Source organism: Micromesistius poutassou (genome assembly GCF_964030765.1).
Source record: "Micromesistius poutassou genome assembly, chromosome: 24".
NCBI lineage: Eukaryota > Metazoa > Chordata > Actinopteri > Gadiformes > Gadidae > Micromesistius > Micromesistius poutassou.
The window spans coordinates 6,846,444-6,863,774 of record NC_140294.1 but is presented as its reverse complement, the minus strand read 5'-3'; the positions used below and the strand labels follow the sequence as shown (position 1 = coordinate 6,863,774).

The window sequence follows — 17,331 nt, the reverse complement described above, 5'->3', positions numbered from 1 at the left end:
CATTCCTAGTTTACTTTGTGTTGTGTTTCTTTATTCATTCCTAGTTTACTTTGTGTTGTGTTTCTTTATTCATTCCTAGTTTAGTTTGTGTTGTGTTTCTTTATTCATTCCTAGTTTACTTTGTGTTGTGTTTCTTTATTCATTCCTAGTTTACTTTGTGTTGTGTTTGTATTCATTTAATCCGGGGGCTGTACAGGTCGCTGCCTATGGGGCTTTTCTTGGTGTGATTTTGTTTGCTGTTCTTTTTGTTGGTTTGTCTACCCGTCTATAACCCACCGACCACCGTCCATAACCCACCTACCACCGTCTATAACCCACCCACCACCTATGCAGAGATCACTCTAGACCATATAAAAAATGCTTGGGAGGAAGACTTGGGTTTAGAACTGTCAACAGATCAATGGAAAAATGCACAGAGGAATGTCCACACCTCCTCCATATGTGCTAGACATGGCCTCATACAGTTAAAGGTTTTGCATAGAGCTCATCTCTCTAAAGTTAAAATTAGTAAAATGTACCCAGATTCAGATCCACTATGTGACCGATGCAAGACTCACCCAGCCACACTGGCACATATGTTTTGGTCGTGCCCAAAGTTGTCACAGTATTGGACTTCTATATTCAAGACTCTATCAGACTGCTTTGGGCATGTACTTGACCCTGACCCGGTGTTGGCCATCTTTGGGGTTGCAGGGGAGAACAGCCCCCTGAGGGGGTCTAATAAAGTTGTGGCTAGGTTCACAACACTATTGGCCCGCAGACTCATTCTGCTCAACTGGAAACAGGCAAACCCACCATCTCACACAATGTGGAGGAGAGATGCCATGCAACAACTAGCGTTGGAAAAACTGAGATTTACTCTGCGGGGCTCTGAGGAGAGCTTCCACAGGACTTGGCGCTCCTTCATAGAGGTGGTGGCTGGGTAGGCTACACTCCCCTCCTCTTACTCTTTTTTTTTTTTTTTTTTTTCCCCCTTAACTATTTTCTATCATGTAAACTGTACGGCTGTAGTAGTTTTTTATTTATCTTTTTTCACAAATGATTGAATGACTCTTAGTAACTGAAAGATGTACAGGTAATCTGTGGTAATCTTATAAATTTTTTTTTTTTTTTTTTTTTTCTTTTCTTTTTTTTGTTTGTTTTTGTATTTCTTTGTCTATTATGTTTGTCTGCGTGCTGTTCCACCTTTTTTATTTCCCCCATTTCTGTAGTTTGTTATATGTGTGTTCTATGTGGGATAAAATAAAATAAAAATATATTCATTAGATAATATTCCAAAAAAAAAAAAATAATAAAATAAAAAAATAACCCACCTACCACCGTCTATAACCCACCTACCACCGTCTATAACCCACCTACCACCGTCTATAACCCACCTACCACCGTCTATAACCCACCTACCACCCGTCTATAACCCACCTACCACCGTCTATAACCCACCGACCACCGTCTATAACCCACCTACCACCCGTCCTCCAGCACCTTGCTCTGGGTGCTGGCAGCGTGCGTGTGCGCGGTGATGTCAGCGTTCAGGAGGTCCACCTCCAGCCGGTCGCTCCGGTAGACGGCCCCCAGCAGAGCCCCCCTGCAGCGGGGCTGGGGGTGCCCTGACAGACCCTGAGGGTGGAGGGGGTGGAGGTCAGAGACACACAGACACCACAACAGTCCAGTGGTCTGGGGGGTGTGTGACTGCCTGCTCTAAAGGTTGTGGGTTGGATGCCAGGTGTCCCCTGTCTAACCCGTAGGCGTCCTGGAGCCAGACGGCCCCTGAGGCTCCGTCAGACCGTCCTCCTACGCGCGTCACTGCTAACAAAATGGACCCTTGTTTTGAAAAGAGGAGTGTGAGGAGATCTGTGTTCACCCAAATGTATACAACACATATTGAAGGAACACAAAGACACACAAAGGGAGTCTTCTTCTTCTTCTCCTTGATTATTGAGGCAGTTGTCAGGGACGCGGGAAGTCAGTTTGAGTTGGGGTTGCTGAGAGAAAGTATATATAATGACGTCATAATAAATGATGCGCAACATTCATGGTTTACGTAGTAATACGGCCAGCAACATTTGACACCCGTTTTAGAACGTTTTACACTACAGACATGTTGACCACCAACATGCCAAAGCAGCTATAGAACCTTATTCAGCAACGGACAGATCACACACACACGGAATGGAGGTTTATTTCTGATCAAGACCATTTATTATTGACGCCGGACTAAAGCCTAACGTAACAATAACGGGACGCGTTATCGACAGCCTAACAGCCAAACGTAACAATTTGAACTTAATGTAAAAATAAAGAACTTTTACTGAACGTAACAATAAATAACTTCAAGTTGAAGAACACACACACACACACATTGACTCAGTGAAGGCCGCACTCCAAAACCAAAATGAATAGAACTCTCCAAGGTGCTGATCCTGCTTGGCTGCATGGCGCACTACCAGATCTGTGACACAAACAAGAAACGTAACTTAGTAAATGAACCCGTGGGCTCCACAATATAAATATTATAACCATGACCAAAGAGAGCCTGCACAGCGGCAGGAGCATCATAAGAACACTTTACCGACCTTAAGCAGACGGTAGAACAGCCAAGGTGGTCCTTCACTCAGGGGGGGTGGGAATGATGGGGGGGGGGGTTACCGTGGTGAGGTGGGGGGGTTACCGTGGTGGGGGGGGGGGGGGGGGGGGTGTTACCGTGGTGAGGGGGGGTGTTACCGTGGGGGGGGGGGGTGTTACTGTGGGGGGGGGGGTGTTACCGTGGGGGGGGGGGGGTGTTACCGTAGTGGGGGGGGGTTACCGTGGTGGGTCGGGTGGTGGGGGGGTGTTACCGTGGTGGGGGGGGGTTACCGTGGTGGGGGGGGGGGGTGTTAACGTGGTGGGGGGGGTTACCGTGGTAAGGGGGGGGGGTGTTACCGTGGGGGGGGGGGGGGGGGGGGGTGGGTGTTACCGTGGTGGGGGGGGGTGTTACCGTGGTGAGGTGGGGGGGGGGGCAGAGAGAGACTAAAACATTTGTTGTTTTATTTATCTTTTCTGATTAATATATTATTATTCTTAAGGCTCTTATGTAACATTATTTAGTAATAAAAGGAGAATGATGATGGGCTGAACACACGAGAACATTCAGTTGATCCACTGAGTTGTTTATTATCATTATGCTTCATGAACAAATACAACAGAAAAATGGTCCCTTACATGTACACAATAAACACAAGGACTGAAACAATAGAAGCTGCAGACTTTACTAATCATAAACAGGTGTGCACGTATCTTTAATAACTGAACATGTTCTGCGGCCGTTTGGTTCCCAACAGAACAAAAGGAATCAAGATTCAGTTTAAAGTCATTTACAACATGCAACATTATCCCATAGACCTCTTGGTTATTATGAATGAAATATAAAATCTGATTAGGACAACAATGATGATATCATAGTCCATAGAACAAACATGTTTATGTCTGAAAATTACAAATATATAGTTGCATAAAAAAACATGTGATTTACCATCAATAGGTATTTAATATACATTTCAAATTAAAAATGAGATCTTAATAAAAGCTGCTTAGCTAACCCTATGGGAGATCCTTAAAGTCTCTTCCTTTCATGATTCATCATCATCAACTTTTAGGAAGCCCCATAAAAAGGAGAGGGAGTGGGAGACGGGGGGGAGGGGAAGAGGGAGACGGGGGGGAGGAGGAGAGGGAGACGGGGGGGAGGAGGGGGAGGGAGACGGGGGGGAGGAGGAGAGGGAGACGAGGGGGAGGGGGAGAGGGAGACGGGGGGGAGGAGGGGGAGAGGGAGACGGGGGGAGGAGGGGGAGACGGGGGGAGGAGGAGGGGGAGGAGGGGGAGACGGGGGGAGGAGGAGGGGGAGGAGGGGGAGACGGGGGGGAGGGAAAGATGCGAGAGAAAGAGACCGAGGGAGAAAAAAAGAGAGAGACAGAGAGAGTAAAAGAGAGAGAGCGAGAGAGCGAGAACTGCCCTAGAGACACTGACGCAAAAGCAATGTGTGTGTGTGTGTGTGTGTGTGTGTGTTACGTTCCTATAAGGACAAGTATGATATTTTGCGCAGCCGCGCTGTTCTGCATGCCTTTTTCCAATAGGCTGGTTGTTCCCGCCGCGGCGTGACGTCGCCTATAAAGACCGCCCAGCCCAGACTGCAGACGGATTCGTTTCTGGTCCCGCACGCATACTGGTTTTCCCCATCGTGATACAAGGAAGTCCGCGGTGCCACGCCGGCACCGATCGTTCATGTGTGAACAAGTTTCTTTTGCATTAGTAATTGGCGGTCCCGCACCGTTCTTTCCCATGTGGGAACATTATTGCTTTGCACTTACTTTATACGTTGTTGGTTGGAGATGGTCGTTTTCACGTTTTTAGGTTAGGTTAGAGCAGAGTAGGTATAGGTCCCGACTAATTCACATCCCCTTTTATTTTCTGAGTAGGACAATTTGGGTCCCCCAGAGTTAGGGTTAGTTAGGGTTTTCTTTCTGTTTTATTATCTTTCCTTTCGTTGATTTAATAACCGTCCCGCCATGTACAAGGCAGCGTCCACGAAATAAAACGTCTGTTTTCAACGTAAGCCCTGAATTTCAGTTTGTGTTACTCGGTCCGGGGTGTGACCCAAGGTTTGGTTCGTAACATAATGGGGGCTCGTAGCCGGTCTTTGAACCATTAGTGAGTTTTGAACGATCCGATTTTCCTGGAGTGAAAATCTTTTTTTTGTGGTGGTCGCACTGTGCATTGTGCACATTTAGTTTGCTGTGGTCACCCTTTGTTTGAACTATGCTGTAGTTCTGGGCTTTTCACACATTAGTTTTGCCTGTTAGCGATCAGGTTTTTTCCTCGCAGTTATGTTTGATTTACACGCGTTTACCCTTGCTCCTACGGAGGAGGCTCTATTTTTGATTACGCGTGATGACCTTGTTACGGTTGCTGGCCACTACAAACTTCAAGTGAGTGGTAGCCCTTCCAAGGCTGTGCTCCAAGAGGGGCTCATCAATCACCTGCGGGACCGTGGAGTGTTTGGGAAAGTGCCTGTTGACGAACCTACGTCACCTACACGAGGTAACGTTCAGCCTCTTTCCCCTAGTGAAGTTTCACTGGAGTTAAAACGTCTGCAGTTGAGAGAAATGGAACTTGAGTGGGAGCGAGAGAAAAATATTAGGGATAGAGAGCACGAGTTACGTTTGAAGGAACTCGAATTTAATCAAGCGTTACGGCTTAAAGAAATGGATCTCAAGGCTCGTGAGGCTGATATCCACTTTAAGTCGGGACAATTCAACGTTACCCGTAATATCCGTGTCGTTCCACCTTTTCGTGAGGATGAGGTTGACAAATTCTTTGCGCATTTCGAGCGGGTAGCTACGACCCTGAAATGGCCTAGGGAGGTTTGGACCATGACGCTCCAGTGCGTTTTTAAAGGGAAGGCGCAGGAGGCTTACTCTGCGCTGCCTCTTGAAGATGCAGCGGACTACGAGAAGGTCAAGCAGGCTGTTCTGCGTATGTATTCCCTGGTGCCAGAGGCGTATCGGCAGAAGTTCCGCGGCTATCAAAAACCGGAGGCCCTCTCGTACGTAGAGTTCGTTCGAGAGAAGGAAATGCTCTGCGATCGCTGGTTGAACTCGCAGGAAGTGACAACCTTCCAAGCCCTTCGGGATTTGATCATTCTGGAGGACTTTAAGAATTGTCTGCCAACATCAGTCGCAACTCATATTAGTGAGCATAAGGAGGTTACGCCGGCTGGTGCAGCGGTGCTCGCTGACGAGTATGTGCTTACGCACAAGCGTGTTCCCTCTGTTTCTAAACCCCCACCAAACATTTCCAGCCATCCAACTGTTTTTAGGACTACGAAACAAGCCGTGCCTGATTCTTCCCACTTTTCACCTCGCGCGTCGGTATTTAAATCTACCAGCCCGACCTGCGGTTATTGTAAAAAGCGGGGTCACGTTGTTTCGGAGTGCTTTAAGTTGAGGAACAAGAACAGGGCAGCTTCGTTTAACACAGAGGTCGGATTGTGTGTAGCGAAACCGCCTCTTCCTCAGGAAGACACCGATGGTGGAAATCCCTGTTTTGCGCCTTTCATAATGGACGGTTTTGTGTCCCTACCCGGTGACCCTAGTGTGCGCGTACCGATTAAAATCTTGCGTGATACTGGGGCTTCACAAAGCTTCATACTAGAGAATGTGTTGCCTTTCTGCGACAAGACGTCTACCGGCTGCAGCGTTCTTGTGCGTGGTTTTGAAATGGGTTTCGTTAATGTCCCTCTGCATGAGATTTCCCTCCAATCGGACTTGGTTACTGGCACTGTTACCGTGGGTATACGTCCCTCTCTGCCTATCGCAAATGTAGCCATGCTACTTGGTAACGATGTCTGTGGTGGCAAAGTTTTACCTGGCCCTATCGTGTCTCATGTGTCCTCGAAAACATTAACAAGTGATGACCTTTCCGTTAATTTCCCTGAGGTTTTCGCATCTAGCGTCGTTACGCGTGCCATGGCGAGAGACGTTAAAGCGACTTCTAGTCAGGAGCAACGCGATGCGATCATCGATCTTAGCGATTCCTTTATGGCTCGTCCCTCACTCATTCACGATAGTGTTGTCCCTCAGACTGCTGAGTCACTGTCGTCCCATGCTGCTGTTCCTAAACTGTCTGTGGACCGAGATCTGCTTGGCAAGGAACAGAAAAATGACCCTTCTCTGGCGACGCTCTTTTCTGAAATTATGTCCGAGGAGGACATTGAGCAGTCGCCTCATGGCTATTTCCTGAGAGATGGAGTCTTAATGCGCAAGTGGAGGCCTCTTACGGCCTCAGCGCAAGATGAGTGGAGAGTTCTGTATCAGATCGTGATCCCTGCGTCCTTCCGTGATGAAGTTCTGAGTCTCGCTCATGACCATCACTTTGCGGGTCATCTCGGCGTAAATAAAACAACTGACCGAATTTTACGCCATTTCTTCTGGCCAGGTCTTAAACGAGACGTAGTTCGGTATTGTAAAACATGTCATCCGTGCCAAATCACAGGTAAACCTAATCAGGTCATTCCACCTGCGCCGTTGCAACCAATTCCTGTTGCGTCGGAGCCTTTCGAGCACGTAATTCTGGACTGTGTCGGCCAGTTGCCTAAAACCAAATCTGGTAACCAGTGGTTGCTGACAATCATGTGTAGTCTTACACGCTTTCCCGAGGCAATTCCACTGCGTAGAATCACGGCTCCTGTCATCATCAAGGCCCTGCTGTGGTTTTTTTCCCTCTTCGGTCTCCCGAAGACCGTCCAGACGGACCGTGGCACTAACTTCATGTCCCATGTGTTTGCTGAGGCTATGCGACAGCTCTCCGTCAAACACGTAAAATCCAGCGCCTATCACCCCCAAAGCCAAGGCGCACTCGAGAGATTCCACCTAACGCTCAAGAATATGCTAAAGACGTTCTGCCTCGAGTTCGAGCGTGACTGGGATGAGGGGGTACCGCTCGCTCTTTTTGCCGTGCGAGAGGTAGTGCAGGAGAGTCTGGGGTTTAGTCCTGCAGAGCTTGTTTTCGGACACACTGTTCGCGGGCCGCTGAAGTTGCTAAAAGAGTCGTGGCTGTCGGAGACAAAAACGTACGAGGGTCTCTCTGACTACGTTTCGAAAATGCGCTCCCGGCTCGGTCGTGCTTGCCAGTTGGCCAGAGCAAATCTGGGCGCCTGTCAACAGCGAATGAAGAGGAGATATGATGAGAAGTCGGTCTCTCGTACTTTCCAACCTGGTGATGAGGTGCTTGTGTTAATACCTTTGATGGGCTCTGCTCTGCAGGCCCGCTACAGCGGTCCTTATCGCATCGAACGACGTGTAGGTGATCTCAACTACGTACTCTCTACTCCTGATCGCAGGAGAAAGACGACTTTATGTCATGTAAATCGTTTGAAGTCGTACCGTGGTCGTGAGGAAAGCTCAGCAGCTCCCAAATTAGAATCTCCGCGCTGCGCTGAGATCAGTGGCGACGATCGCGGGGGGGCAGTGGCGCTGTCTACTCCTCGTGGTGCTGAAGTCGTTGCGTCGCTCGCGGTCGCTTCCCCGTTGGAAGACGAGGGTCGCGTTCCGTCGGTGGAAGTTGTTGAAGGGAGAATGAGGAATTCTCAGGTCCTCAACGACCTTAATTCATTTTTTGTTGGTTTGAGTGAATCACAACGTGACGATTTAATTTCTCTGTTTAACGAAAATAAGGATCTGTTTCCCGATGTGCCACGCCAGACAACGGCGGCGGTACATGACATCGATGTTGGTTCTTCTGACCCAATTAAGCAGCATCCCTATCGCACTAATCCTCAAAAAAGGGTTTTGTTGCAGGGCGAGGTGAAGTTCATGAAGGATCACGGCATTGCCGAAGCAAGTTGTAGCCCATGGAGCTCGCCGTGCTTGCTGGTGCCCAAGAGCGATGGCTCAGTGCGGTTTTGTACCGATTTCCGAAAGGTAAATGCCGTTACAAAACCCGATAGTTTCCCGTTGCCCCGCATTGATGATTGTGTTGACCGCCTTGGCTCCGCGGTGTTTGTAAGCAAAATTGATTTACTTAAAGGCTACTGGCAGATTCCCTTGTCACCCCGTGCTAAGGAAATATCAGCTTTTGTGACGCCAGACAGCTTCCTACAGTACACAGTAATGCCCTTCGGACTCCGCAATGCCCCGGCAACATTCCAGAGGCTCATCAACTGTGTCCTCGATGGCGTACCCAACTGTGAGGCCTATTTAGACGACCTGCTGATTTACAGCCCCACCTGGCCTTCACATCTCGCACACCTTTCCACTGTGTTCCGCAGGCTCTCTGACGCGAACCTCACGGTCAACCTCGCTAAATGCGAGTTCGGTCAGGCTACGGTTACCTATCTGGGGAAAGTCGTGGGTCGCGGGCAAGTGCGCCCTGTCCAGTCAAAGGTCGAGGCCATCCTGGACTATCCTCCTCCTACCACTCGTCGCGAACTGCGCCGTTTTCTCGGCATGGTAGGCTATTACCGTTCTTTCTGTAAGAACTTCTCTGCAGTTGCCTCTCCCCTCACTGACTTGCTCAGCTCGAAGGTGGTTTTCAAGTGGACTCCACGGAGTCAAGGCGCCTTCGAGTCTGTTAAGGCTTTGTTGACCACTGCGCCCGTTCTTTCCGCTCCTAACTTTAATTTGCCTTTTTCTATCGCTGTCGATGCCAGTGATTTGGGAGCAGGAGCTGTTCTCATGCAGCAGGACGAGGAAGGGTTTGAACATCCCGTGTGTTTCTTTTCGCGCAAGTTTAATTTACACCAGCGTGCTTACTCTACGATAGAGAAGGAAGCCCTGGCGCTCGTGTTGGCCGTCCAACATTTCGAGGTATATGTTGGGGGTGCTGTACGTCCTGTGCTGGTCTTCACTGACCACAACCCTCTTGTCTTCCTCGACCGCATGCGCAACAACAATCAGCGTTTAATGCGGTGGAGTTTGATTCTGCAGGGGCACAACCTCGAGATTAGACACATTCGGGGGCGCGATAATGTGGTGGCAGATGCCCTGTCTAGGGTTTAGCGTCTGCATGAGTGTAAATAAATTGTTTGTTAATGTGTGTTTTGAAAAAAAGTACACATGTTAACCGTTTTTATTTTTATTTTCTATCGCTCAGTCGCGTGTTGCGACATTGCCGAACGCATAGTTCGTTGTTTTTCGTTCCCATTATGTACATTTGTGTATATTTGTATTTTTGTAAATATTCACCTTGAATTTACAAACTATAACCCCCAATTTATTTTCTTAAGGGTGGGGGTGTTACGTTCCTATAAGGACAAGTATGAGATTTTGCGCAGCTGCGCTGTTCTGCATGCGTTTTTCCCTATAGGCTGGTTGTTCCCGCCGCGGCGTGACGTCGCCTATAAAGACCGCCCAGCCCAGACTGCAGAGGGATTCGTTTCTGGTCCCGCACGCATACTGGTTTTCCCCGTCGTGATACAAGGAAGTCCGCGGTGCCACGCCGGCACCGATCGTTCATGTGTGAACAAGTTTCTTTTGTGTTAGTAATTTGCGGTCCCGCACCGTTCTTTCCCATGTGGGAACATTATTGCTTTTCACTTACTTTATACGTTGTTGGTTGGAGATGGTTGTTTTCACGTTTTTAGGTTAGGTTAGAGCAGAGTAGGTATAGGTCCCGACTAATTCACATCCCCTTTTATTTTCTGAGTAGGACAATTTAGGGTCCCCCAGAGTTAGGGTTAGTTAGGGTTTTCTTTCTGTTTTATTATCTTTCCTTTCGTTGATTTAATAACCGTCCCGCCATGTACAAGGCAGCGTCTACGAAATAAAACGTCTGTTTTCAACGTAAGCCCTGAATTTCAGTTTGTGTTACTCGGTCCGGGGTGTGACCCAAGGTTTGGTTCGTAACAATTGGTCAGAATCGTTCTTTCTGGTCCCTGTGTGATTGATCCGGTTTGAAGCGGTGACGGTTGGTTCTGGTCCGTTTCAGGCGGTCATCGAGGAGGTACTGGAGGAGAGCCCATACTACGAAGGGACAGGAGCCAGGTGACCGTAGCCTAGGGTCAGAGAGGTCAAGGTCATCAACACATGTTCACTAGCCCTCCCCTCTGACCCTAGGCTCAGAGGTCAAGGTCATCAACACATGTTCACTAGCCCTCCCCTCTGACCCTAGGGTCAAAGGTCAAGGTCATCAACACATGTTCACTAGCCCTTCCCTCTGACCCTAGGCTCAGAGGTCAAGGTCATCAACACATGTTCACTAGCCCTTCCCTCTGACCCTAGGCTCAGAGGTCAAGGTCATCAACACATGTTCACTAGCCCTCCCCTCTGACCCTAGGCTCAGAGGTCAAGGTCATCAACACATGTTCACTAGCCCTCCCCTCTGACCCTAGGCTCAGAGAGGTCAAGGTCATCAACACATGTTCACTAGCCCTCCCAAGAAGTTCACACCGCTCCGTTTAAAAGAGAACAAGCTCAATTTATAATTATTATTTGAATAATTACTATTATTAGTATTTTGATATGAAATGCAATCTATATTATTTTTTTTTTGGGGGGGGGGAAATGTACTGATTGCTTTGATTAAATAAATACAATCGATTCTTTTTTTTTATTTGTTTGTCCATGCATTGTGTAACAGGCAATAAATGTCTTCTTTATGAATTGGGTGTGACTGTACGGATATTTGATGTATGACTATAATGTCATCGCCTTGTTTTTGTTTGTATAAAATATGTACAGATATAGATTTAATACATGTAAATGTTTGACTAATATATTGGAACACTGTTCAAATATACAATATAAGAATATTAAAGTAACAATATAATGTATTATTTTATTAATGTCATTTGAAACATTTAGTGTCATTTGGATTTCTGTACGTTTTGATAAGTTCATCACTTTGACAATAAATATCTGAGCTGATTGATTTTATTATTTTTTATGCCGTTATAGCATTTCTATTTTGTGAATAAACAAATGCAACTATAAAGACTTTCATAGTTGCATAATTTGCCCAAATGTTGTAATTTGCATATTTAAGTTAAGTAAGTTGTGTTCTATTTTTTTATGTTCTATAATAGTAATTGTATCAATACAGTTATAGTTAATTAGTTATGTTACACATTAGGCATTTTTTTATTTATTCTTTTTTATTATTTTCATCAAAAGGAAATACACCATCATACGGTTTAATTTCATACTTCAATCAGCATACAATTCCTGGTAGTAACAGTATTCCTCTACTCCATATGGTTTTAAACCACACTCACACATCCACATAATATATACCATTTATTCCCACTCATCCACATATCGTTCACCTTTTAAACACACAAACCCAAACACACACCCACAGTTTGTAACCCAAACCCACCCACCCACTCCCACCCCCGCTCAACACACACACACACACACACACACACACACACACATATATCTATGGCGGCGCACACCTGCATGTAGTTCCGCTGATTATTCGCTGATTATTTCGCGGGTCTCGGTGCGGATCGCGCTGCGTCTCCATTGAGCCTCACTGTGCTGCTGCTGCTCGCGCTCCGTCAGCTGTTGGCTCCACCACAGGTTAGATTGAAAAAGACGCTGAGCCGTCTCCATTACACGGTTAATATTGACGTTATTTTAGTAGTTTAACCGAAACATGGTTAGAAACGTCCGGTTGAAGTTATAAAAGTAACTAATGATCCGTCTGGTCCTTTTGTTTTCCAGGTTGACCGTCGGGTTAATTAACGAACACTTTTTGAAGTAAAACGGCCCGCTACATCCGGACCTGCTGTGAGTAGGACACTTATTTATAATTTATCTTAATTGTTTTTTACTCTAGGCCTACTTGATAAGTTGAATAATAGTAGTTCTGGATGTATGTCGTCGTAAGCTGTTTTTAATTGGGTTAATTTTTCGCCGGGTGACGCGGCTGCAGATATTTATCAATGACTCCATGACGGAGTTGGCGGCGGAAGACGTAGGGGGGCGGGGCCATGACGTCACACAATGACTCCGCACTCGGTTACCGTCGTAGTTAGATGGGAAAAATAACTTATTTTAATAACTTATTTGGATTTATTGGATTAATCACTAATTAAAACACACACACACACACACACACAGCCACACACACAAGCCGTAAAACTAATCTCGTTGCTCTCCTTCACAGCTCAAGAAGAAGAAACAGATTCTGTGAGTATCACGATCGAACCACGAAGAAGAAGAAACTGCGAACTGTAAGTCACAACATTTTCTTTTAATGCTGTGGGCTGACAGCGTTTAGTTTGAACTAGTTCTCAGGCCCCGCCCCACGTAGGCCCTGCCCCGCCCCACGTAGGCCCTGCCCCGCCCCACGTAGGCCCTGCCCCGCCCCACGTAGGCCCTGCCCCGCCCCACGTAGGCTCTCTCTCTCTCTCTCGCTCTCTCTCGCTCTCTCTCTCTCGTGTTCTCATGCCTCTCATTCGTCCCTAGAAGATACTTTATCCGTCCACTTTCCTACTACATTCCTCATCATTGCATCACATCCCATGTGTGTTGTCCTACTGATAAGGGTGTGTGACTGACTGACCAGAGATGCATGCGAGGGTTCTGCGCTGTTTGAGGCCTTCAGTTGTGTAGACGTTCCCCCTCAGGGGAACCCGAGTGTTTAAGAGGCCGTCGTCACGTCAGTTACATGAACTGGAACGTCCTTCAGGATTGAGACAGGGACTCCTCAAGGAGACACACCAGGGGGCGAGATGTGAGGGCTGTCCCTCTCAGCAACTAGAACCCAACCTGGTTCCTGCACCTGAGAACCACGGAGCACGTTCCAACGTTTCCCTCCGTACGCTTTGAAGCCCTAGCCCCCCCACCACTGGTCTCTCCATCAAACCCTCCACTGGTCTCTCCTCTCTCAAAGACCTACAAACCCAGCGCTGGTCTCTCTGTCAAACCCACCACTGGTCTCTCCATCAAACCCACCACTGGTCTCTCCGCTCTCAAGTACCTACAAACCCACCACTGGTCTCTCCGCTCTCAAGTACCTACAAACCCACCACTGGTCTCTTCTTAAAGACCTACAAACCCACCACTGGTTTCTCTTCTCTCAAAGACCTACAAACCCACCACTGGTTTCTCCTCTCAAAGACCTACAAACCCTCCACTGGTCTCTCGTCTCTGCGGGGCTATGGCCTCCGTCGCCCCCGGTCGATCAGGTCGGGTTCATATTCCCAAATCTGGAGAGGCGGAGATAGGCGCCGCGAGGCGTCCAGTGCAGTAACGCAAACGACCCCGGAGAAGCTGGCGGGAGCCCCGGGAAGAGTTCTCTTTTCTTTGTGAAGGGCAGGGCGCAAAGACCTACAAACCCAGCACTGGTATCTCGTCTCTCAAAGACCTACAAACCCAGCACTGGTCTCTCCGTCAATCCCGCCACTGGTCTCGTCTCAAAGACCTACAAACCCAGCGCTGGTCTCTCTGTCAAAACCTCCGCTGGTCTCTCCTCTCTCAAGGACCTAAAAACCACCACTGGTCTCTCAAAGACCTACAAAACCTCCACTGGTCTCTCCGTCAAACCCAGCGCTGGTCTCTCCGTCAAACCCTCCACTGGTCTCGTCTCTCAAAGACCTACAAAGCCACCGCTGGTCTCCTCTCTCAAAGACCTACAAACCCTCCACTGGTCTCTCCTCTTGTTTGGCTTTGTATTCCTTTGAGTATTGTCATTGTTTGTGTAAATACACAATCTAATAACTGAAAATAAAGAGGTGTGATCTTTAACCTGGTACTGGTCAATCTTTGCATGTCATGGGGTACTAAGTGTGAGGGGCAATCTTTGCATGGCATGGGGCACTACTTCATGTGAGGGGCAATATTTAACCTGGCATGGGGCACTAAGTGTGAGCGGGGCAATTGTTGACTTTGCACGGGGCATTAAGTGTGAGAGGGGTGATCTTTAACCTTGCATTTGGCACTAAGTGTGAGAGGGGCAATCGTTGCCCTGGCATGGGGCACTAAGTGTGAGAGGGGCAATCTTTAACCTGGTACTGGGCACCACATGTGTGAGGGGAAATTTTTCTACTTCTACTTGGCTTGTATTACCTGAACATTTTAATCTTCAGCTATAGGAGGATGCTACTCTTCCTGAAACACCCTTGAGTGTCATTTGGTCGGATGTTTCTGATGACTCAAGTCTGTGGCCTAAATCAAAGAGGATAACAAAGTGGGTGTTCAATACAGCAAGAGCCTGGAGCAATCTAGCATCTGGATCTCAATTCGACCTTCTACACACTGGACAGGATGACTTGAGTGTCATGCAGCTTGGCTTGTAGTGTGACTGAATCATGCAAACAATGGGAAGCGACAATGGCTACTTGGTACAATGGATGATGGACTAACGGCATTCCGAATGGACAGAATCGGATGAGAAACCAACCAACTAACTGAAGATGGAAGATGAAACATTCTGCAACGTGGCTTCCCTACCTAACCTAAACATGATGGACTGCTGGCAAGCCCTCTGGATCTCCTGTACTCCTGCCCTGAGATCCAAGTATTTCTCGGGCTGAATTGGAAACCATCTTGGAAACATCCCAACTAGCGTCCCTGTCGAGCTGCAGTTGTGCTCTTCTTCAGAAGAGGTGAAGAAAGCCTCACTGGGGCTTCAAGGTCTATGAAGAGGAACGTTGAAATGTGCGCCATGATTCTCTCCTGTAAGAGCTGTTGTATTCTAGTCGCCGAGAGGGGGAGCCTCACAGCCTACCCTTTGGCGTTTCTCCTTGGGGAGTCCCTGTCACGGTCTTGACGGACGTTCCAGGTCATGTAACTGATGTCACGACAGCCTTTTGAAAACTTGGTTTCTCCTGAGGGGGAACCTCTACAGAACTGTAGGCGTCAGATGGCACAGTATCCCAGCATGCATCTCTGGTCACTCAGATCACACCCTGATCAGTAAGGCAACACTCATGCGATGTGCATGCGATGTTTTAGAGAGTAGTAAGGAAGTAGACAAAAGGCATGAGAAGTTTGTTATTTTGTACTGTTGTCAGCCTTGTTTATGGGTGGGAATTATTTGCTAAATGGGGGATATGAAATGTATAGTCAATTATTTGTACATGAACCAACAGCAACAAACTACTAGATCTGCTCAAGGTAAGTCTGTTGGCTGTATTTTGCAACAAGACGACCAAAGCACCCCAAGATCTCCATCGTCGTTCCAGCTCAAGGTAAGGGGCTCCAGCGGGGGGGTTGGTAGTTAGATTCGAGACCGCGTTGTGCACAGGTCTATAAAGATGCTGTCTGACTTCACAGGATCTCCTGGACCAGGGTGGACCAGAGGCTGAGGACCAGCAGGTGACCAGATCACACTGGACCAGGTATGGGTCACCAGGGTGGATAATAATAATAATAATTATTATTATTATTATTATTATTATTATTATTATTATTATTATTATTATGTGTCTAGTGCTTTTCTCGCACTTAATTATAATGTAGGGTAACTAGATCCCCCTAGACCAGGCATGGGGTACCAGGCTGGACCAGAGGGTATCCAGATCCCCCTGGACCAGGAATGGGGCACCAGGCTGGACCGGAGGCTGTGGACCGGAGGGTAACCATAACCGAACACTTGACACCTGGAGGTTCTTTTTAATTATTTCAAACGATCGTAGAGGGTCTTCATTAGTTTTTCCTTCAGATTTTTCATTCTGTGAATTTTAGCCAAAGCTGTGATTTGAAGTAATTAAGGTCACATCAGCTGCTACTACTATAGTTTATCCAGCGTACATCAAGGTGGACACTAAAACGTAACAGCTGGTCACACTCACACCTGGTGACATCACCCTTTTAATGTGTGTTTGTATTGTGAACAGATGAAGCTGATGACCCACCAGGAGCGAGACGAGGACTACGATGGGACTGCTCAAGTCTTTGGAAGGTTAATACCAACTTTTTTTTTTTTTTTTACATCGTTTCACCACCAAAGCTATGCTGTTAAATTCACAGAATGTTTTACTATATTCCTGAATTACAAATTCCCAAGTGTGTGCATGTTTCATGTTGAAGTTTAAAATTTGATTTGATTCAGAATTATTTAAACAAAGTGTCCAAAGAATAATAAACTACTACCACTGTGTTTCTAGTGTAGAATTCTCAAAACAAAAGTATTTTCTTCAACACAAATTATATAAACTAAAAAAATAATGGACAAAATGATGGAGGAGGAGCCACCTATCTGGAGGGAGACCCGGAATCTGGTTAGCCGCCTAGCTGGACATCGTTAGCCTCCTAGCATAATGGATATAGTTAGCTTCATAGCATAATGGATATCGTTAGCTTCATAGCATAATGGTATTGTTAGCCTCATAGCATAATCAACATCGCTAGCCTCATAGAGTTATCTATATCATTAGCCTCATAGTATAATTGATATTGTAGCATAATTGACATTGGTAGCCTCATAGTGTAATCCACATGGTAGCCTCATAGCGTAATCGACATGGGTAGCCTCATAGTGTAATCGACATGGGTAGCCTCATAGTGTAATCGACATTGGTAGCCTCATTGACATTGTTGGCCTATGGCTAGCAACATAGTAGATTATGCTACGAGGCTAACGATTTGTGTTTCTCCTCTTGCTACATTTCAGTGACCCACCGACGGCGCCTCGTCGGAGCTGGACGGTGGAGACTTCAGATGCAACTTCTACCTCGCAGGACGTGACTTAAGTCACGGGTTGTCAAGGGTTCCTTGTTTCTCAAGGGTTCCTTGGCGGGTTCCTCATGGTTCAGTGTTAGGGACAGAGTTAGGGTCAGATGGTCTCATGATGAACCGTTGTTTTTTTAATCACATCCCAGAATTGTTTCACTGTGCGCACAGATGTTGAAAT

The 17,331-nt window shown here is 47.1% G+C and overlaps 3 protein-coding genes and 1 long non-coding RNA gene across 8 annotated transcripts in view; 3 read left to right on the top strand and 1 right to left on the bottom strand.

Annotated features, from left to right (window-relative positions):
• LOC311369502 (NLR family CARD domain-containing protein 3-like) overlaps positions 1 to 17,331 on the bottom strand; it is a gene marked incomplete at both ends in the record, with an annotated part of 312,051 nt that overhangs the window by 256,524 nt on the left and 38,196 nt on the right. The gene's annotated exons all lie outside the window — the stretch shown is intronic.
• On the top strand, positions 3,046 to 10,880 carry LOC311369507 (uncharacterized protein). Its single transcript, XM_084487692.1, has 2 exons — positions 3,046 to 10,591; positions 10,810 to 10,880. The coding sequence occupies exon 1, from the start codon at positions 4,857 to 4,859 to the stop codon at positions 9,525 to 9,527; it is 4,671 nt and encodes a 1,556-aa protein (XP_084343818.1). The 5' UTR covers positions 3,046 to 4,856; the 3' UTR covers positions 9,528 to 10,591; positions 10,810 to 10,880.
• On the top strand, positions 11,881 to 12,949 carry LOC311369555. Its single transcript, XR_014640141.1, has 3 exons — positions 11,881 to 12,050; positions 12,195 to 12,260; positions 12,640 to 12,949. It is a non-coding gene; the product is annotated as an uncharacterized lncRNA (long non-coding RNA).
• On the top strand, positions 15,521 to 17,280 carry LOC311369548 (uncharacterized protein; the record flags this gene model as incomplete). Of its 4 annotated transcripts, none has more annotated exons than XM_084487774.1 (5): positions 15,521 to 15,667; positions 15,753 to 15,817; positions 15,958 to 16,053; positions 16,316 to 16,380; positions 17,092 to 17,280. In XM_084487774.1, 4 exons carry the CDS (start codon positions 15,521 to 15,523, stop codon positions 16,317 to 16,319), a joined length of 312 nt encoding a protein of 103 aa, XP_084343900.1. In that variant the 3' UTR covers positions 16,320 to 16,380; positions 17,092 to 17,280. The 4 variants fall into 4 exon arrangements, 1 of the variants encoding a protein (XP_084343900.1); XR_014640134.1 differs by having other exon boundaries at positions 15,545 to 15,667; positions 15,948 to 16,053; XR_014640135.1 differs by having other exon boundaries at positions 15,545 to 15,667; positions 15,910 to 16,053.

What these genes read in the sequence shown, in the direction of transcription:
- LOC311369507 (XM_084487692.1), top strand. Translation starts at nt 4,857, where the DNA reads ATGTTTGATTTACACGCGTTTACCCTTGCTCCTACGGAGGAGGCTCTA.